Raw genomic sequence first — 20,303 nt, forward strand, 5'->3', positions numbered from 1 at the left:
TTTAAAGTGGTATACTTCTAAATAATTATGGTTTAATTCTCTAAAAATCTGTGTTCAAATCTTGGTTTATATTTATGGGTCGATTTTTCGTCATTTTTCAAATTTTCGAAAAATGGCTTTGCAGACAAAAAATCGCACTTTTAAGCCCATAACTTTTCTTACAGAAATCGGATTTTAAAGTGGCATACCTCTAAATGATTCTGGTTTAATTCTCTAAATATCTGTATTTTTACCTTTGTTTTTAGTTTTGGGTCGATTTTTCGTCAAAAAATGTCATTGCCGAAAATTGTAAAAAAACTGCACTTCTAAGCTCATAACTTTTCTTACAGTCATCCGATTTCAAAGCGGTTTACTTCTAAGTGATTGTGGACATCCGATTTCCAAGCGGCATGGTGATTTGATTTGATTTTGAGGCCACTTTTCGAAATTTTTTAAAAAAGGCATTGCCAAACTAGCCTTATTAATTTAAGAAATAAATATAGAATATTTAATGTTCGTAACAAATTCCAGGGTATATAAAGCATCGACCAGCTTTTTTACTTGTTATAAAATAAGATTGACCAGCAAAGATTATTCTCAGTCACCCCTGGCAATTCTCTGAAAAACATCTAAATTATTATTAGCTATTATTATTATAATTAAGATAAAATGGCGCAATGCTACGTACATATTTTTAACTTTAAGAATACAAATAAAGTAAAAGAAAAACGAAACACGAAAGAAAGAAATATAGCTAAAATTTGTTTGAATGCATGTGCAAAATATCATAATTCAATAGAAATATATTGAATATATCGCGCCGTTAAGGTGGATTAACCTGTCCTCGATGTTGGCAAACTTGGACGTTCTTCTCTAAAATTTGCATATCTTTCGATAAAGGCCTGTCAAGTCGCGATCATTCGTACTACCTGAAAACACAGGAAAATATTTATGCCCGGGTTCAATGTGGTTCACAGATTCACTCGAGGATGACATTCAGCTGTCACCCGCATACTTCACATCACTTCTCAATAAGCAAACCTGCAAGCTTTCATTTCGAAACTAGTGATCAATGAACGTGTAAATACATTTTAATGAACCCCCAAATAAACGAACTTGCTGCTGTTCTTTGTGTTGTTAATTATAAAACAAAACAAACAAGACGTGCAAAAACAGTTTGTGCACCTCGAGTAGTTGCCGAAGTTTGAATACTCTTATTTAAATGAAATACAAATTTTTAAATTCAATGAGATTAAAGATCATTGTCGAAACCATGATTTTAGTTCTTTTATTTTATGTATATGTATAAATACTTCTAAATGATTGATTAATATTAGTTGGTTCTTTATGGTTATTTTTTTTAGACATTTGGGAAATGATGTTTAAATTATTATAAATCTAATAATCTCATAAACCGCCTAAACTAGCAGTAAATGTCATGGGCGTACGACACATGTAAATGGCATTATGCTATAGACATTGCTGAATACCCTAGGTGAATTTAATTGCACAAATTTTTTTAAAGAATTTTGGATGAGGTGCTAATAACCCAGGCTGTCAGCCAGGTTTCGATACGGTGTGCTGCAAGCATATGAAAAATCCCATAATACCCATACCCTCTGCAGCGGCATGTCGCCGTTGAATCGTAAATTTCGGTAGCCACAGCCGAAGGCGACGCCAATCGCTTCAGACTCTGGGGCTTTTGCTGGCCGGCCAGTCAGTTAGCCACCGTCCGCCGTTCAGTTCACACGTCGCGCCAAGAAACAATCCCGCTTTCCGATCCCCTAGTGCCTGGCTCATCCGAGTTTTATCGGGAACCCATTGACCCATTGTTCTGGAACTACTGGATAGTAATGCCAGGGAATGCCAACACGTCTGGCCAATTTCGGGTAATTGGAACGTGATTTATGTGGGCCAACGGAGTGCGGTTCCGATTCCCAGTGCCCCAGCAGAGCTGCTCAGTCCCCAGCGGAATCCAGTCAATGCCGGGTTGATAAGCGCCGCGAGCGTGATAAGAGCGGGAAAAAGGCGCCAAGTCGTAAATTAAGTGAGCTTCTGCTTCTGTTTCTGCTGAAAATAGAAATCGAAATCTAAACGGCACTGGCATTGCCAATGCCATTCCGCGTATCACAATAATTAGTATATGATCATTAATCAAAGCCAATATTAAAAGTATAAACAGAGCGTCTAAGAAATACGATGTCGAAGCGTACAAGTTCGGGCTTAACCCACGACAGCCCGGCGATGGAACTGGAGCTGCCGCTGTTGGCGCCGCAGGAGCGGAGTCAGCGGAGCAGGAGCGGGACAAGTGAGTATGCCACCACTGCCGTGCTCCCCCCATTGGGCCATTAAACCAGTTAACTTGGTCAAAACAAGCTAACTGGCACACCACACACACGCTCACACTTGGCCATAAATCAGTGACACTTGCACGTTGCAATATAGCCGGAGTTTTGGGGGCAGGGGTTTGGGGGCTAAACATACTGCTGACTTTGCTTTTTATTCCCCCCGATCGAATGTGTAAGCGAATTATTTGTATGCCATTTAATTTATGGAAATCGTGTAGCGCCAATCCAATTAGAATATTAGAATAAATCAAACAAAACGAAACTCTCGCCTGAAATTGAAACTGAATCGCTTGGCAGTTGGATGAAGTCGAGCCCCTCCCTTATTGCTTTTCCTATATCGGAACACCCCACCCCTTTTCGTTTGGTTCATTGATAAAAGCTCGCTGTCATTTGTTTTCCCACTCAATGGCTAATTATTTCTGTCGTTGCTGAATTATAAATAAACTCAGCACAATTTGCATATTATTTGCCCAGCTACAAAAACAACAGCCAATGGAATAATAATGTTTATTGTATGAGCACTTTGAAGTGATAAGGGAGTATTTTTTATCGCAGGCAAAGCGGAAAATCGCATGCGATAATTTGTGTTAGTTGCTTTTCGAGCTGTGAATGAAAACTTGAAAATGGTGGTAAGAATAGGAAGTAAATAAGCATTTGGTCTAGTTTAAGTAACGGAATAATTACTTTTTATTAAATATTAAAGCCCCTTAAAGATTAACCACATGGTTTTAACACTTCAATTTGTAATATCGCTTAATATTAAAGAACATATGGCAGAACTATACATCTACATTTTTGAACATTTGAATTAAAGCGGCTAAAATGTCTATTTATTAATTAAAAGCCAATCGATCATCATACAAAATTCGTTCAATTATAATTCTTCCAATGGTTCGTATTTTATCTTGAGTTCTAAATATAACGAGTCAAATCACTCAAAGTTTCCTATAAACCATCTGTCATTGGCGATGACAAATTTATTACATTTTTTAAAGAACATTTCCGCCTTTTTTGAAAATATTTACCGTCAAAGAGGGCGATTCCGAAATCAACAGGATGCATGAGTCATGGCTTTATTTACGTCTAATTCAAGTGGGTTGGTCTAAAATGTGTCATAAATTCAATCAAACTATTGACTTGATTTGAAAGAAAGACTGAAAGCACACAAGCTGATAGCCCTTAGAAATATTTAATTAAGATAAACAGCCTGAAGATATCCTAATCTTTTTTGCTAATAATAATTTAGACTTCAGGCTTGATTTCACAATTAGCACCATTTATAGCTATCAATTAGCAACAATTCAGCCACCGAACAAAGAATCTTGTTTGTTATCTTTGACGAGAGCGGAGCTGCCTCGGCAACTTTGTCTTCATTCGTTTTATTCAAAGCAAATAAATAACAAATTTTCGCGTAATGAGACAAAATAACAATAAACATGCGGCAGACCCCACGAACCCCACAGTCATAAATCAATCATAAACCGGCACACTCAGTTGCCGAATTCCGGCAACAATTATTCGGGCATCGCCGAGAGAAAAATGAGGCACAAATGATGGGGAGATCTCTCTGTCAATAATATAATCATAACGCCACGAACAACGGGGCACAGTAAATTGCCTTTAAACAATCATCGTCAACTAACCACCCCAAAATAAATACGAGAAACAAAACAAAAGGCCCAACTACTAACAGAAGTGTCGACAAATTGTCAGAATTATATTTGATGTGATCTATCAGGCAAATTGTTCGCAACTGCCGACCGACAGATACATTAGCCTTAAACACCCCTTGATCGCCGAGTGTCGAGCTATCTATCGGCACGCTCCGCCGATTTGCCACCGATCTCCGATCTCCGCCTCTTTCCGCTGCTCCAATGCCAGTGCGACTGCAGTTCACACATCGCAGATAGCTGTAGTAATACCCATTTGATCAATTGATTTATATCATTACACCTCAGACGGAAATGCAAGAGGCGAGCAACCACTCTTTTGTTGATGTGGAAGTTTCCACACTCTAACTTTTCGTTTTCGTGGAATTCTATATCCTAAAAAGATCTTGGTATTTACTTAATAATATCTTTTTCTTTATTCTTTAAAAGTGTGTTTCTGCGGTTTTCATATCGTACAATAGTGATTTACATTTTCATGTTAAAAACGATATCCACGTTACTTACATACATATTTTAGCTTGATTTTAAACCTTCCTTTTAAATAATGTAAGGGTTACAATCAGTATTAAAAATAAAACGAAATATTGGAAGCTTAAAATTACAAGTTAAAAGTAATGATAAATAAAAAGTAACTAATTTGAGAATTACTTTAATTTATAATAGCCAAAAAGTCGGCCTAGTTTTAATGAGGTATGAGTTCAGGGATCTATACAATTTTGAATAATTTTGGTTAATTAGTTTCTGGTCGAGAGCGTCAACAATTCGGGGGACTCCCCTTTGGGGGCAGTGTATGCCAGTAATGCCGGCGTTTAATAACAACAGCAACAGTTTTGCGCGCCACGCGAAGCAAGAGCCGAAGAGAAAGCGTAAGAGAGATTAAGAGAGCGGTGGAAGAGAGCTCGCATCAGGTGCAGCGGGGGCGGCAGCGGCAGGAGCAACATCAGAAGCACACGACGGCGTTGTCGGCTGGCAAAGATTGGTCCAAGCTGGCAGCATCCGAGCATCGGCCTCTGCCGGCGTCGCTGCTTGCGTCGCAGTCCGCTGGTGGGCGGTGGGGATAAGGGGGCGGCGATGGGGGGAAGGTTATAAAAGTTCTTCGCTTTGGAGACGAGCGCTCAGTTGCTCTTGGTCAGTCGTTGTGTGATGAACTTGAACGCCGCAACAGTCGCCGTCAAAATCGCCATCGCCGTCAAAATCGCCATCGCCGTCGCCAGTCGAATCGCATTTTCAGCCTCAGCGCCTAGGAAATAGTGCGAATCAAGAGCAGGAAGCGTGTTTTGTTGTTGCCGCGAGCAGCCAAAGAAAAGACAAGCGGTACGGTACGAGTGCGGTACGAGGTCCGAGATCCCCGAGGTCCGAGGTGTGGGTGCGTGAGTGCGCATAGTATAAAATTAAATAAATGAAACAACAGCAACAAATGCGAGTGGCAACAATGATGCTATATATACTGAGTTCAGATGAGATATATAGACACTGGGACCTATGATTCCGTCTGAAGACGGTCCGCCAGACAATGTTTGGACAACCCATAAATAATGCGAGCGGGCAGCAGCCCACACAGAACCGCTTGAAATTTCATAATATCACCCTATTACTATTATTATTAGTTGACGTTATTATTTACTAGAGTGCTGCTGCAGCTGCTGCTCTCTCTCTCTGCCTCTACTTTTGCGGTTGTCCAAATTGTAAATTGCTGTTGGTTCAGCGGGAAACCCGCGCGAATTATTTTCCATGACCGCGTATCAAGTGTACCACGCTGCGTATGAGCAATCTCCGAAATGCATCGAAAATAAACTGATTTGTGCACCCCACCTGACCACGTGTCGAAGGCGTAACGCCGTTAAACGTATCGTATATTCCCCAGAGACAGCCATAGATGCTCGTAAAATCAGACAGCATTTTATGTGTCAGTTTCCGTTTAGTGCGCTTCAGGCCGTAAATTTATTCCAAACGTAAAAAAGAACAACGAGAAACGTGCGACGGATTTCCGCGCCAAGACAGACAGACAGACACCATCAAAACAAAGCTCCAGCAACAGGAAACGGGGTAGGAAGTCGCCATCAGCCGTGCCAATTGTGCAGCAGGACGCGTGCTGCAGGATTGGCTGCGCCCAAGTCTGCCACAGCAGCAACACCAGCGGCAACACAGCAGCAACTTGTTTTGTCTATCCATAAGGTAAGCTCATTACGCACACTGGCTGCCTGGGAACGTTGGCAACGCGGCAGGACTCATCTGAAATCAGTGGGGGAATGTGTGAATATATGCCACTGTGTGTGGCAAGAGTCCTGGCATCCTTGCTCGCGGACGTGCCGCCAGCGACGTTTGCTTTGCTCTCCTTTGTTTGTTTATTTGTGCGCCTTTTTTGCTTTTTCCTTTTTTTTCTGTGTGGAACCGTGTTTTTTTTTCGCCGCCCGCGTCTATTTGTTTGGCTCTTGCAACAACAACTACAAAAACAGCAGCAGGATAACAACAATGAGGATAACAACAATGACAACGACAATGACTTTATCCTGACAGATTGTTGAAGACAGCTTTAGGCCCTCTGGTAAAATCTGCGAGACCCACTCTAAGCATCCGAATTTGCCTCGAGGATTTTCATGTAAATTGTAACCATAAATGGCATAAACGGAAATGGCCTTTAAAAGAAGCTCGGTCCATACCAGGAAATACACAAAATATTTTATGTTTTTATGCACCAATAAAGTGTAATGGATGCATTGGTTAAGTGCACTATTGCAGAAAGAGAAAACTTTCTATAAAAAATATATAAATCAAATTATATGTAACGGAAATATATTAACTCGAATATTACATGTCTTACTATTATTTGTTTTGCTATCTACATTTTTTACTTACCACAAGAAGTTTCTTGAACAAGTTTTAAAAATCAAAAGAACTGTCTTGTTTACCATTACACAAAACATTTTGAATTTAAAAGAACTGTCTTTTCTTAATTTGCAAAAAAATCGGCATATTTTACTTAAAATATTAAAAATGTCGATGTTGTGAACAACAAGAGTATATTTTAAATTAAGATAAATTTAAGTTAAGCTGAATAAATAATATAGTTCATACATGTTATACAGTTTGTTCTGGGCAAACAACAGTTCTCTTCGACGTCCATGGATTCACATTTACATTCCTCTAAGGAAATAAAGGTTACTCAAGACGAACGTCTAAGTAGTCAGAGACACGAGCTGGGACCCCATGAAAATGAAATTGAAAACTCCACATGGCTGAACGCCAAGCCTCATAACCAAGCATTGAACATATTGAGTAGCTCATAAGCATATTCGAATGAGCATGGGAATCCTAACAATGCAGGCGAAGGATTCGCAGGCGGAGGTCAAAGGGGGGACAAACAAACATAGCTGGCAATCACCTGGCGCCTGTCCCGCCCACTCTTTGCCGTAAGGTTATGCTAATGGCGGATGCTTTGACTCTCGACTTGCCACTGATTGGAAGCGCATAAAAGTAGCAAATCAGTGCGCACTTTGAAATGGAAATTCTAATCAAAAAGGCGCGCTTCCCCACAATAGATGGGCGGGGTTGCATGGGGAGTCGGAGGGTTTTCGCTGCTGCTTAGCTGGCTAAATTTGAAATTGCCAAACGATTTGCTATTCGATTAACAAGACACAAGTCGCGGGGCAAGGGAGAAGGACCCATCATCACAGCCGACAACCGACAAGTCGAAATGGAAATAGATTTGTGAATTCATGTTGACAACAATGGATCAGCAGCAGCATTCACTTAAACATTCATACAGATTTACATTAGGAGTGAAGCTAAACAGAAACCAAATATGATTCTATAAAAGTCTGGCTAACGAAATTGGGAATACCCTTTCCAAAAGTAGAGTTTGATTGACGGTCTGTAAATAGTAAGACACTTGATCATTTTCAGGAAAAATGTGCTTGTTGTTTAATTTATTCAAAAATGCAGAGTTTAATAATTTAATTTTCAAATAGCATAGATAGAACCAAACAAGACCCATCAAAGTTTACATATTTTATAGATTGTATTTTAAATTCTGAATGAAGCACCCATTTACCTTTTGTTAGCGCAATTTCGCCCATGGCTGATGACCTATATTCTTTTGTGTTGCGCTACAACACTGGACCGATTCCGGCTGCGAGTCCGGCTGTATCCTGTGCATCTCTGACTTTGTTTACAGCAAAATGCAGCTAGGGCCGGACTCAACTGAACCGAACTGAACTGAACTGAACTGAACTGAACCGGGCAGGACATACCAGCAGCAGCTGCAAGGTAGGCGGCAAGCGGAAGGAAGCCAGTAAAGACCCTTCAAATGTGAACGAGAACGAAACGGAATTGCCATATTGCAATGTTTCTACCTTTCCTTTGCTCCTCCCTTTCTGTTGGGTACGTAATTCTTGCTAAATAAAAGATATCCGCAGATGAACGGTTTCGAGATGAATTGGAGGACGATGATGGAGGTGGAGCCAACCGAAGGTAGCTAAAATTTGCATAATATATCAGCAAACAAACAAACACGCACACATGTGGAAACGAGAGGATGGAGCACGCCCACCTCATGAAAACTGTAAAATACTTTGTGGCTGCCTTTTCAATTGATTCGAATTGATTTGATCCTTGTGTGTGCATGTGGAGGAGGGAGCCTACTTCATTGTAATGATTTTGGCATTTGAAAATTTGTGAAAATGTGCCATTTTACGAAATCCGATCACAAAAATTGTCAAGCTGCCGCCAATTTGTGGCAATCAAATGTGTTCGAGGGGTTTTGTGGCTTTGGCCGGGCTTACAAAGTTGCAAATGTGTTCTCGAATTGATATGAAAATCGCTGACAACTGGTCTTTTTTGTTGTTTTGCCTTCATTTGCCGGGATTTTATGGTATTTTTATAGCTCATCAATTTGAGAGTCTATTCAGAAAGACATGTTAGTTGTGGAATATTTATAAGTTTAGTTTCTTTAAGACTTTTGAATTGTATTCACTTGCAATTAGTCAGCTCGGCTTCTGTAGGATTCATTAAGAAATGCCAGACTACAATTATTTGAATATAGAAATCTCGACTGGTATACCTTGACGAAACAATGAATCTCTAAAAATACCCATTAATGTTCATATGTAGATTTTATAGAAAGAACAATATTTGAACTGACTTGTTCCTCTCAAAGTATATGATGCCAACAATTTGCCTTTTAATGACTTTCAAAGTTTTCTTTAGACGGGGAACAGGCCTATTGATATTCGATTCGTATATTTTCTTTGGCCTTGTTTTTCTCAGGAAAACAGTCATAAAACACAAGGCCTGTGCGAAAAATTGAGAAAAAATAGGTCGTCCACTGGCTGATTTACTTCGCAATTAGTCGCATTAGTTTTCTGGCTCAAGCGGCCGGATCGAATTCGTGTTGTATATAAATTCGTTTTCAAATTTGTTTACCCAGAGCCAAAATCAATTGTGTTAATGGCAAGGCGTGAAATCGTAAATTTCACCCACCGAAAGATCCAGCCATGGATGGTCAGTTCGAGCACGTACGTGCGCAAATCGGTGATATAGAAAGTTAAAGTTGAATTGTTTACAATTAGGATGGTGCGTTGGTGTGCGAAAATCGAATTTGAATTGCCATTATTTACAAACGCCACGGGCCGCCGTATTAAATGCAATTCGCCAGACATTGCGCATACGCCCCGTGGTCCACTGGTGCTGTTACTTATCCGAAAGCGGCTGTCATACAGCTGCAATTAGTCTGACAAGTGATGAAGTGAGGCTGGCCAATGCTATACGATGACGGGCCGTCCTCCGGCGGTATTTCTTCACCACCCCCTGCCTCCCCCATCCCCCTGCCATCGTCATCGCTCATCCGCACTGAGGGCACTTGTCGGCGCAACGGAAGCGCAGCTCGTTGCTGCGTGCAAGTGTCTGAAGATTACTATTACCCACTTGGCAGCACTCTGTGTGCCATGCCGCCGTTTCCTCCCCTACTCTTTTCCCCCCGGAGGCGAATGCATAATAAACAAATCAAATCCTATAAATGTGCAAATTAGCTGGCAACGTCACCGAGCCATGCTTGCACAAATGCAGATGCAGGCGTCATCATTATCATCTACCCACCAGCCCATCACACCTCACCCCTCACCCCCCGGCATTCTATTTATTTTTTTTCTCTTTTCTATCATGGCATGAAAGTGAATGCACTTTTATATGCATGACGGCTAATTACAGCGGCAATTTGTCTGCCTCTCACATCCGCAACCACCCAGCGCATCTCTTGGCTCCCCAGAGCTAAACGCTTGCCTTTGTATTAAAAATATTTAGCACATTTCGGCTTTTGTGATTATGACGCTTGTGAGATTCCTTCCCATTTCTGATTATTTTCACTCGGCCAGTCGTAATTGTCTGGGGAAACCCCCCTCAATTTGTCATTGTGCTGCTTAAACTGCCACAGAATTTGACTGAACCATTACGAAGCAGTAATATAGAGTAGTTGGGTAAATGCGTTTTTTAACACCATTATTTATGGCTTTAGTTAAGTACACCAGTTTCTAACCGAATTATTGGGCAGTCATTTTTATTATCAGCTCTTATCTGAACTATTTGCAAATTTCTTTGATACATTTCGTGATAGTTTCATTTTCTTGAATATAATATTTAATGAGAACTTATGAAAATAACAAAATAAGGTGTATGTCTTATATTTTGGATAAGTTAAACAAAATTAATAAACAAAATATAGTTTGAACCTTACTAATTACTAATCTTTTGAGGGTTTACTAAGCTTTGAGGCATAAGATATAAAAAAGTTTATGAAAGGAACTCATTAATTTTTTTTCATTAGTTTTTATAAATATTTTTCTAGGTCTGAAAGCTTTACATGACTAAGAACTTTAATTGTTTACTAGAGTGTTAATCATTATGGAATTTCCCCAATATATATGTTTCATATTTTAAAAAAAATTTTTTTTAATAAAGTGGTGGGTATTCTCTGTGAGTCTTAATATCCGCTGTGTAAATTCCTCCACTTAGTTTAAATTTGAATATGTGTGTGAACAACAAAATGACTTAAATGTGAGGGAAACTCCGCTTCTACACACTCTTGGTTAATTAAATTTGTTATTCATTAATATTTTACGACCAGCGGGAGCAAGTTCTCGCATATTTATGCAAATATGAGTAACAAGAAAGCCTCGCACTCTCTTTCACCCATTGTCAATTGTCTTTAGCGCCGTTTTTTCGTTGCTATTTTTAATTAACCACGAATGGATGGAAGCTAAGCAAATTATTAATGGCCAGTGGGAGAGGGAGCTCTGGCATTGACTTTTCAATTGAAACAAATCATTATTAGAGGAGCTTGTGTGGACCGTGTTCAATTGAGGCGCCTGGCGCTGGTGGAGCGTGTCAAGAGATCGCACCCGGACGCATCCGCCTCCAGAGCTGGTACATCTCCCTGGGAACCCGCCGATATGTGGACATGAGGGGGCGCGGGATGAGCATGCATCTTTATGAACGTGCATGGCATTATAATTCCTTATTTATGGCTGCAATGTAAACGTAATTACCAATTGGACATGGGCCATTGCAGCTGGATTTGCATGGGCTGTGAAACTGTCTATATAGTTTATAGTATCTTTGGTAGTACAATGAGCCCCTGATATGCATACAAATGAGACCAAGTGGGTATTGCGTCAGTGACCAGTTGTACTTGTTATGGATAGCTGTCGGATAGATAGGTAATTGATTGAGTGGAACACATTCACCTAGTGCTGGAATAACTTAATGGAAATGAAAATTATTAAATATTAATGTAAGCATTAAAATATAAAGTTCTATAAATTTAATAGCTTTATCACACTTTGAAAGTGAATTATTAACTGCTATACCAGTAGTTATGGCTTTCCTCTAATGAACTATAAGTGCAAAGTGTATTTGAAGCTGTTTTCCTTGCTCTCATGTTAACTAAGAGTTTAAGTCAAATCGGAAAACCTCAATATTGTTCTTAGATTACCAACTAAGCAGATAGATCTGCGATTTAAAACCCATTTAATTGCATTGAAATCGTGTGCACAGACAACATATAAAAGTAGTCCGTCTTCGACAGCTTCCAATTATTTTCTTAAATTAATTTAGTCTCGCAACCAGGAACCTGTCGATTTGTCAAATCAAAGCAATTATTAGCGAAAGGGGACCGAGCAGGAACAGGGGCAGGAATGGGCAGCTGGGGTGTGACCAGGGCGACAACAGCTGCAGAATGCAATTAGCGTTATTTTCAGCGTGCCATGATATTGCACATACGCCATGTGCGCCGCGAGTTGAAGGTAAACGGCGCCGACGTAGTTTATAGCATTGAAATTGAGCCGTTGTGCCCACACAACATCGCGACGACCTTCGGCGGACACCAGAGCAGCAGTTGCATCTGTGGCAGCAGCCGCCCAGTAACTCCGCCGGCCAAAAGCTAAGCCCAACTGCAAATGCAGGGGAGCTGCCTATAAAATTGATAATTAATTATCCTGCCCGGCAGCAGGATAGGGATCCTAACTATGGGAGTGGCACTGCGTCGTGGGGGCGCGTCCCTCCAGCCAGCGGCTTTTCGCGGACACGCTTCGCTTATTCCTGTTTACAAGTGCGTGAAAATGTGCGCTCAACTGCTTATCACGTGCGGCGTATGGCGTGAATTTTACTGCCACTACCACTGCCACAGCCGCAAATTCTGCTGCTGCTGCTGCTGCCACAGTGGTGCGGTGCGGTGCCCAGTGGCCACATATGCCAAATCCCCTTCTAAATGGAATATCTCTTCCGGGGGCTTGGACACACCCCCCGGCACTTGGGCATATGCAAATTTAACACTCGGCCCACAGGACTTCTGCCATAAATGTTGGCTTCGCAGATTGATATGTGCGAGTATTTGATTCATGGGAAGCATAGCGACATCCATGCTGTTGACAAGTCATGTGAATAAAGGAGCTTGAAATAAATCAGCAATAAAGTTTTGTATTGAAATAAATACTGTAGGGCTACTTCACATTTAAGAACTTTATTTATATGAAGTTTTATGTTTAGTGGAATAGCTATACGCGTGGACTCATAAATAAGCAATAAGCAAGTGATTTAAGCCAAATACTTTTTTTTAGTTATATGTGTATTTTATATTAGCTTCCTTTATGGCAACTGCTTATATATAATATCCAGTATATCATTGGGTAGTGTTGATAATTTTTTCTTTCATATAATACTCACTACAAACTAGTTGAAACAACTAGTTTCAGAAGCTTAGGTCTCCTTAGAACTTAGTGAACAGTTCACAACTGTTTTTCGCTTCACCTAATGCTCCTTTCGCATCTTTTTTGCCGTGTGGTAAATCGCTTAATTTGGCTTAATAAAACCTCGCTGGTAAATCAACTGAAAAGAATTAACCATTTAAGTCGGGCCAACTAAAGTCGAAAAGTTCGTAAGTCTGTTGCCTACTTTTGGGCATTGATACCTTAGGCCACTCTGCCCCCGGGCTTAACTATACTACATCTGTATGTGGACCCATTCCGGACAAATCCCAGACAAAGCCAATGCGCTACAAAGGACCCGCTGGCCAGTGGCCACAAAAGAAAACGCAAACAGAGCAAAGCGGAGAAAGGATGCGAACGGAGAAAGGGCGTGGGAGGATGGGAAGAAAGTTCACTGAGCAAGCAAACTGAGCAAGGGACACGAACGTGGCAGGAGCAACCCCCTCCGTCCGCCCACCCCGACGCAATTACATTAAATCTTGGCTATTATTCTTTTACTTTGTAGAGCTGGCTCAGTTCGGTTCTCGGTGCTCAGCAGCAACTTTTGCCGGTCTCCGGCTGCTGTAGTTAATCGCCTCCAACGTGATTGAATTCCATCGAACGCAGGTTGACCAATGACCGGACTCGGGCATCCCTAAAGGGGGGAGAGCGGGGGGTTGTCCTAATAAATGAAATAGAGCCGCTTGACTTGACTGCATTTGGACTGTTTCTGAGAGGCTTTCGCCTCCTCCGACTCCGAATCCGACTTCGAGTTGGTTTATGCCCAGTCACTGACCACTTAACTAATTGCTCCTTTGTGTGCTCCTGACACGGGCAATAAAATTAATTCCCCTGCCCGCAGAATCCGTTCTGCTTTCATCTATCAAGTCAATTATTTGCATGCTCCCTTCTGAAAAATATGCAACCTGGGCCTTTATCTATTTTTCTATTATGGCACTTGCTTCTGTGGTTACATAGTTGACTAGTTTATTGAATGCTCAAGCCATTATTCAATAATTCAATATTCAATTCAACGCTGATCGATACATATAATTCCTTGATCCACTTCTTCATTCTTTTTTTAATCGCAATGTGAACCTTAAAGACTTATAATTGTCAACACGTCTGTTTAATACGTTAGCTGATTTTTTCCTATTTAATTTAGTTGTTTAATAAGAATAGGTTTCGCTAAAGGCATGGTTTACAGCAAGCACTTGGCTAGACAAGTCCCTCAAAACATCTAAAGTATTATTCTATTAATTAATTTTTCAATTAGCTATGATTTACTTATTTTAGTTCCTTTACTTGTTTCAGTTCCTTTGTGCATCATGCACGACTCCGGCAAACCGTCCCCCACCACCGCTACCAACACCACCAGCCCCACCATCCCGCCCAAACAGCAGGCAGCGACGCCCCAGTCGCCGGCAGCGGCGGCGGCGGTCAGCGGACTGGATCCGGCGGACGATGAGGACGAGACCGACGTGATCGGTGACCTGATGGGCCACTACGGCAAGTGGCAGCTGCTGATGACGGTGCTGCTGTCGCTCTTCCAGGTGCCAAACACCTTCCACATATCCTCGTCCATCTACCAGGCGGCCAACAAGGACTTTTGGTGCCAGCGGCCAGCGCAACTCCAGCACATCCCGGTGGCCATTTGGCGCAACATTAGCGGCTCCGTCGACAACTGCCAGCGATATGGGGGCATCGACTGGAGTCAGGTGGGCAATGACACCACGTTGCCATCTGAGTGGAAGGTAAGATCTGGCTATGGCATGCCCATAAAATAAATAAATATTAATTACAAAATGTAAGCTTAAAGTTATAAAGTAATAGTTCATTTGCCTTTTGACAGTCATTACTTATTCGAAACTCAGCATTGTTAACCATAGACAGATAGAATAAAATGTAACCCTAATTTAACAGAGATAATTTCTATAACAATATTAAATAAATATAATTAGTACTACACCCGATATCAGACACTTTTTAAAGAACAGTAACTAATCTTTCAGATACCCCTGGAAGCGGATAGAAAGATGGTGGCCTGCGAGAAGTGGGAGTACGAGACAAACGACAACGTCGGGAACACCTGGACATCGCAGTGGGATCTGGTGTGCGAGAAGGAGCACCTGAAGAACGTGGCCGAGATGTTCTTCCTGCTGGGCGTGGCAACAGGTGGCATCATCTCCGGCTATTTATCGGACAAGTTCGGGCGCAAGACAATGCTCTTCATATCGGCCGTGCTGCAGACCATATTCGGTGAGAGTCTCTCGGCGCACAAAGGCCATTCCATCCCATTCCGTGCACATGCCACCCCTTGTACACATACCCCTGGACATACGGAAGTCACTGCGACATTGGCCCTGACGATGTCCTCCTCCGGTGACTGTGAACTTGGCCATGTCGGGGGTCAGCACGAGCACATCGAGTGGCTCTCTGTGGGTTCTGTGGGGTCGGGCTGTCACTCGAGCTGCAGTTGTGGCTGCCAGGCTCTTGCCAGCCTTGTTGTCCTTGTTGATTAAATCTCTCACAATGTATAATTGAAATTTGCATTCGAAAGGACATTACTAATGAGGGACTGAAATTGAGGGCGGGCACGTGTGCGAGCTGGCTTTTGATTGCGAGGATAGATCGCATGAGGAAAATTAATGAAATTCCCCAAAATGTGTGAATGGTTGAACTAAATTATAAGCTTATTATCTCCTTTACTTCCTTAACTGTAATTGTTGTTACAGAATTAAACACTTGTTAAACCACAGCTGAAACATTAAATTTTACAAAAACAGTCTCAAATTAGTCCAACAAGGCGTATGCGCAATATCTAAAGTGCCCTTCTGAACTCCATTTATTGTACTCCGTTTCCTAATTGAATTCTACAAATTATAAAAAAATGTAAAATTAACCAATTAATCTCTTATATCCTGAACAGGTCTCTGGCTCTATATCTGCAACTCCTTTGAGCTTTATCTGACACTTCGCGCTCTGCTGGGTCTGGTATCGGTATCGGTCACTTACTCGGGCCTGATCCTGGCCATCGAGTATGTGGATGGCAAGTGGCGAACCATTGCCGGGATGTACAACCTGTTTCCACTGCCAATCTCCTACATGATCATCTCGGGCCTGGCCTACCTCACTCAGGATTACCAACGCCTGCAGTTGTGCATTGGAATTCCCGGAATCTTTCTGTGCTTCCTCTGGTAAGACTTTGATCGATTGCTGAGGTAAACAATCATCATAAATTTAGAGCAATAGAAACGCCATGTGTGTATAGATCACAGACTTGTGAAAAGATGGGTAAACAGAGCGTGGGTGTTCCCCCCACTATAAACAGAGTGGCGTATTTAGCGCGGCACATGTTTCCTATCCTATATTTTGTTTGATTTCTCTTGAATTTTTCGCGTTTTCTTGTCTGGCAGGTTTGTGGTCCCGGAATCGCCGCGCTGGCTGCTGGTCAAGGGTCGAATTGACGAGGTGCGTCGCATCATCGAGGCGGCCGCCAAGTTTAACGGTCGCCAGCTACCCGCCGATTATCAGCTGACGCCGCCGACGCAGGAGAGCAGCTCCCAGGACGTCACCTACCTGTTCCGCTCCAGCTACCTGCGGCGCATCTCCATCTGCTTCTTTTGCATCTGGTTCACCATGAATCTGGTCTACTACGGCATTATACTCAACATGAGCTCCTTTGGCGGCAATGTCTACTTGAATTCGGTGAGTTTTGCTTCTCAGAATTAAGTATACGCAACGTGGACGCAAATGCCACTTAGACAAATCATCAGCGACGGCATGGAGAACTTCATCCGAAATCTTGTCAACATATAGGATCAATCAAGCATTTAGCAAGCAAGTGGCAAGTGGTCCACAATATTCGGTGGTGCTGATGGCCGCCTAATTGGATTTGTCAGCAATTCCATCAGCCGATGACTGAAGATTGTCTGTTCGATGTCAAGTGTTCTTCGGCCGTCGGACTGTTGGACGGTTCGAAAATGTGTTTGCAATCGAATTAAGATGTTACTGGCCCACGTCCACCCCCTCCCCACCCTCTTCATATACTGTATAGTAGATAAATCCTGTCGCGCCCGCAGCGCCAGCCGCAGCTATCTTAGCCCCTCCATCTGGCAGTTGGCCAGCAGAATGTTGAGCACAGTGCTGACGGGCCTTGGAACACACAACATGCCAAACATGTTTGGCATTTGTTCGGGATTTGATTGTTTTAAAATGCTAAGAAGCTTAATGTTGTCTGATCTCCATGTTTGTTTTCTTTTGATTCGAGAATTTTGATGAAATAAGTGGGGTGAAGATTTTATACTAGAAAATTACACGTCGAAAGATTTTCGTATGCATAGGTAAACAGTTTTTAAATACATTACATTTTTAATATATATTTTGTTTTCTAAAACAATGTTTCCTTACAATTTTTAAAATTTTTTTTGATAATCAGTTCGCACAATTATATATGCTGAAATAAGTCGTAAGCCATATATAATACAAATCTAAATAAATAACTCTGAGCTATATTTATACAATTAGCATCTTCGATTTTCTTGAGTTTTCCCAGCCAATTGCTCACCACTGTCCAGCGAGCGACAATGGGCATGCCAGCGAGCTTTTCAGCTAATTTATTGCATAATTTATTTTGACAACGCCGGGCGCACCTTTGATGCCGTTCTGATTTAATGCGCCCCGCCGACAGTTGACATCTTGTTCACTTGCCCTGCTCCGCCTCATCCCCGTATTTGTTCCATCTTCTCCTCCACAGGCGCTAGCTGGCCTAGTCGAAATACCCGCCATCGCCGTGGCCATGTACATCATCACCAAGGTGGGCAAGAAGTGGCTCTTCTGCGCCACTTTGATCTGTGCCGGCGTCGCCTGCTGCTGTGCGGCGATCACCGAGGGGCACGCGGACCTGCTCTGGCTGAAGATCACATTCCTGATGATGGGCAAGTTCACCATTAGTGCGGGCAACACCATAATGCCGGTGTACACGGCGGAGCTTTATCCCACGCCCATACGCAATGTGGGCGTGGGCGCCTGCAATGTGGCCGCCGGTTTGGCCCTGATCCTCACTCCCTATCTGTCACTGCTGGTAAGATAACAGAAAACTCCTTAAGGATTTTTATTAACCCCGAATTGATCTCCTACAGAACAAGATCGAGGGGCACCTGTTGATGACCCTACTGACCGCCTGGAGCATCTTCGGCGGCTTTGTGGTGCTCTTCCTGCCCGAGACCGCTGTGCGTGCAAAGGCAGCCAATCAGGGAGGAAACAATGCCAATGCCAATGCCAGTGCTGCCAAGCAGGTGTAATGACCGCTATTGCCAATCCCAACCTGTTCAGCCCCCAGGAACAAAGTATTTTGGCTGGTCCAAAGTATGCCGATTTGAAGTCAGATTAGCCATCGCCGCTGCTGTCTCTCTGCCCCCCACTTAACCCCCAACCTGCCACGCCCCCCGACATATCCACCGCCTGAAGCCACCTTAAATTTATGGTATCGATCCGATGATTGTCCAAGAGTAATGCCAATTCGCTAGAGAATGTCACATGTCAGGCAGGACCTTGTTTGCGTAGCACGTAGTGAGTATGTATCTTAACAATTAACTAACAACAATGGCTTGTAGCTTATGTCATAGTCTAAGTACTGAAAACACACACAACACCCGAAAGTCACCAGAAACACTCGAAGTAGCTTAAGTTCTTCGGTTCCCATCGAAGGTAATAAACTCGACCCAATCTTAGGGAGGTTTTCCAATTTTTAAATATTAGTTATTTTATGTATGGCAAGCTCAGTCTCCTTTTTATATTTTGTCTTTGCTTCTTTTAAAATCAATTACTTGTATTAAAAACAATTTAGTTTTACCCTGTTTCTCAATTTCATATTAATTTATTTTTGTTATCAAAATACTCCAGCAATAATGCTTACCTGCCTAAGAGAGTTTTATCTTATACAAGTTTTTGAAATTTCCCAGTAAAATACCCTGAATATAGAGCATAACAATTTCTGTACTGCTACTATAGTTAAAAACGAATCAAACGAATTCGCTCAGATAAACACAAGTCAATGAAAAACACAAATTATAATGTTGTCAATGTGTCTTGTCAATATCTCAACGTATGCATAATCTCGTCGTCGTCTTCTTGTTGTCTATTAATAAATGTTTTCCAAATACGAGATAAATAAGAAAAGGAGCTAAATCTTCCAGAGAAAAGAGAGTGTCACATTCAAGCGACAAATTGTAATCTCTAGTAATTGTAGTCAATTAATCCTTAGTCTATCCGTACCCCTAAACTTATATACAAAAGATCAGTTTCTAAGTATCGGTCAATTATGGATTTGTATATATGTGTGTTTGTTTATAGGGACACAGAACATACAAGGAGTTTTATTGTTTGGAGTCATCAAGAAATATATGTATATGAAATGAACAAAATAAATTTCCAATATAATGCATTTAACAATGTATACAAATATGTGTATATGGATATGTGTGCGTTTGTGTATGTAGTGAAAAAAACAATCAAATTAAAAAACAAACCTGTTGAATTACTTGTTGTACTTACCTACCAAGTTGTTATATGCTCATTTGTATTTCGTATTATTTTCCGTTCTTTTATTTTGCTCTATTTTAAGTTTATTTTTGTTGCCTATTGTACTTACCCGCTAAGATCAAATCAGCTTCGTTATGTATTTGTCATAAGTAAGAGATTTATTTAAGCTTCAAATAAACGGAATACCCGAATCTAAAACCAAATTAAATTAATTGTTAAGTTGGAGTAAGATCACCTGCTTAACAGTGTTAAGAGAAACACTTGAAATAACTTGTTGTAAATCAAAATTACCAAAGCCATCGCAATTATAGTGTCAAAATAAAATATAAATAAATAAATAAAAAAGATTTGAATTAATGTGTGGGCATGAAAGGCTTCCAAGGAAGTATTAAAACTCACTCAACTCGATCGATCGTGGGGTAGTCGAAGCTTTCAGTTGAGCTTTTTCGATACTGGCAATGCCCTGAGCCATAGCTTTCGCTCTTTTGCAGATTTAGAGACTGCTTATAACAGCGCCGCCGCACATTTAA

At 41.5% G+C, this 20,303-nt stretch overlaps 1 protein-coding gene across 6 annotated transcripts; it reads left to right on the top strand.

Annotated features, from left to right (window-relative positions):
- The first annotated feature begins 1,873 nt into the window (after positions 1-1,873).
- Positions 1,874-20,118, top strand: LOC108042293 (organic cation transporter protein). 6 transcript variants are annotated; one of them, XM_017120495.2, is made up of 8 exons: positions 5,147-5,367; positions 5,862-6,172; positions 14,545-14,984; positions 15,243-15,489; positions 16,160-16,427; positions 16,647-16,938; positions 17,987-18,313; positions 18,372-20,118. In XM_017120495.2, exons 3-8 carry the CDS (start codon positions 14,559-14,561, stop codon positions 18,531-18,533), a joined length of 1,722 nt encoding a protein of 573 aa, XP_016975984.1. In that variant the 5' UTR covers positions 5,147-5,367; positions 5,862-6,172; positions 14,545-14,558; the 3' UTR covers positions 18,534-20,118. The 6 variants fall into 6 exon arrangements, with proteins under 6 accessions (XP_016975982.1, XP_016975984.1, XP_016975985.1 ...); XM_017120496.2 differs by having other exon boundaries at positions 5,147-5,357; XM_017120497.2 differs by having other exon boundaries at positions 5,147-5,311.
- Positions 20,119-20,303: the final 185 nt, after the last annotated feature.

Source organism: Drosophila rhopaloa, unplaced genomic scaffold, assembly GCF_018152115.1.
Source record: "Drosophila rhopaloa isolate 14029-0021.01 unplaced genomic scaffold, ASM1815211v1 contig_167, whole genome shotgun sequence".
NCBI lineage: Eukaryota > Metazoa > Arthropoda > Insecta > Diptera > Drosophilidae > Drosophila > Drosophila rhopaloa.

Bases quoted from the DNA above. Each gene is read 5' to 3' on its own strand.
- LOC108042293 (XM_017120493.2), top strand. From the start codon at position 2,179: ATGTCGAAGCGTACAAGTTCGGGCTTAACCCACGACAGCCCGGCGATG. The intron at 2,288-14,544 runs GTGAGTATGCCA...TACTTGTTTCAG, and splicing joins GCGGAGCAGGAGCGGGACAA to TTCCTTTGTGCATCATGCAC. The intron at 16,428-16,646 runs GTAAGACTTTGA...CTTGTCTGGCAG, and splicing joins ATCTTTCTGTGCTTCCTCTG to GTTTGTGGTCCCGGAATCGC.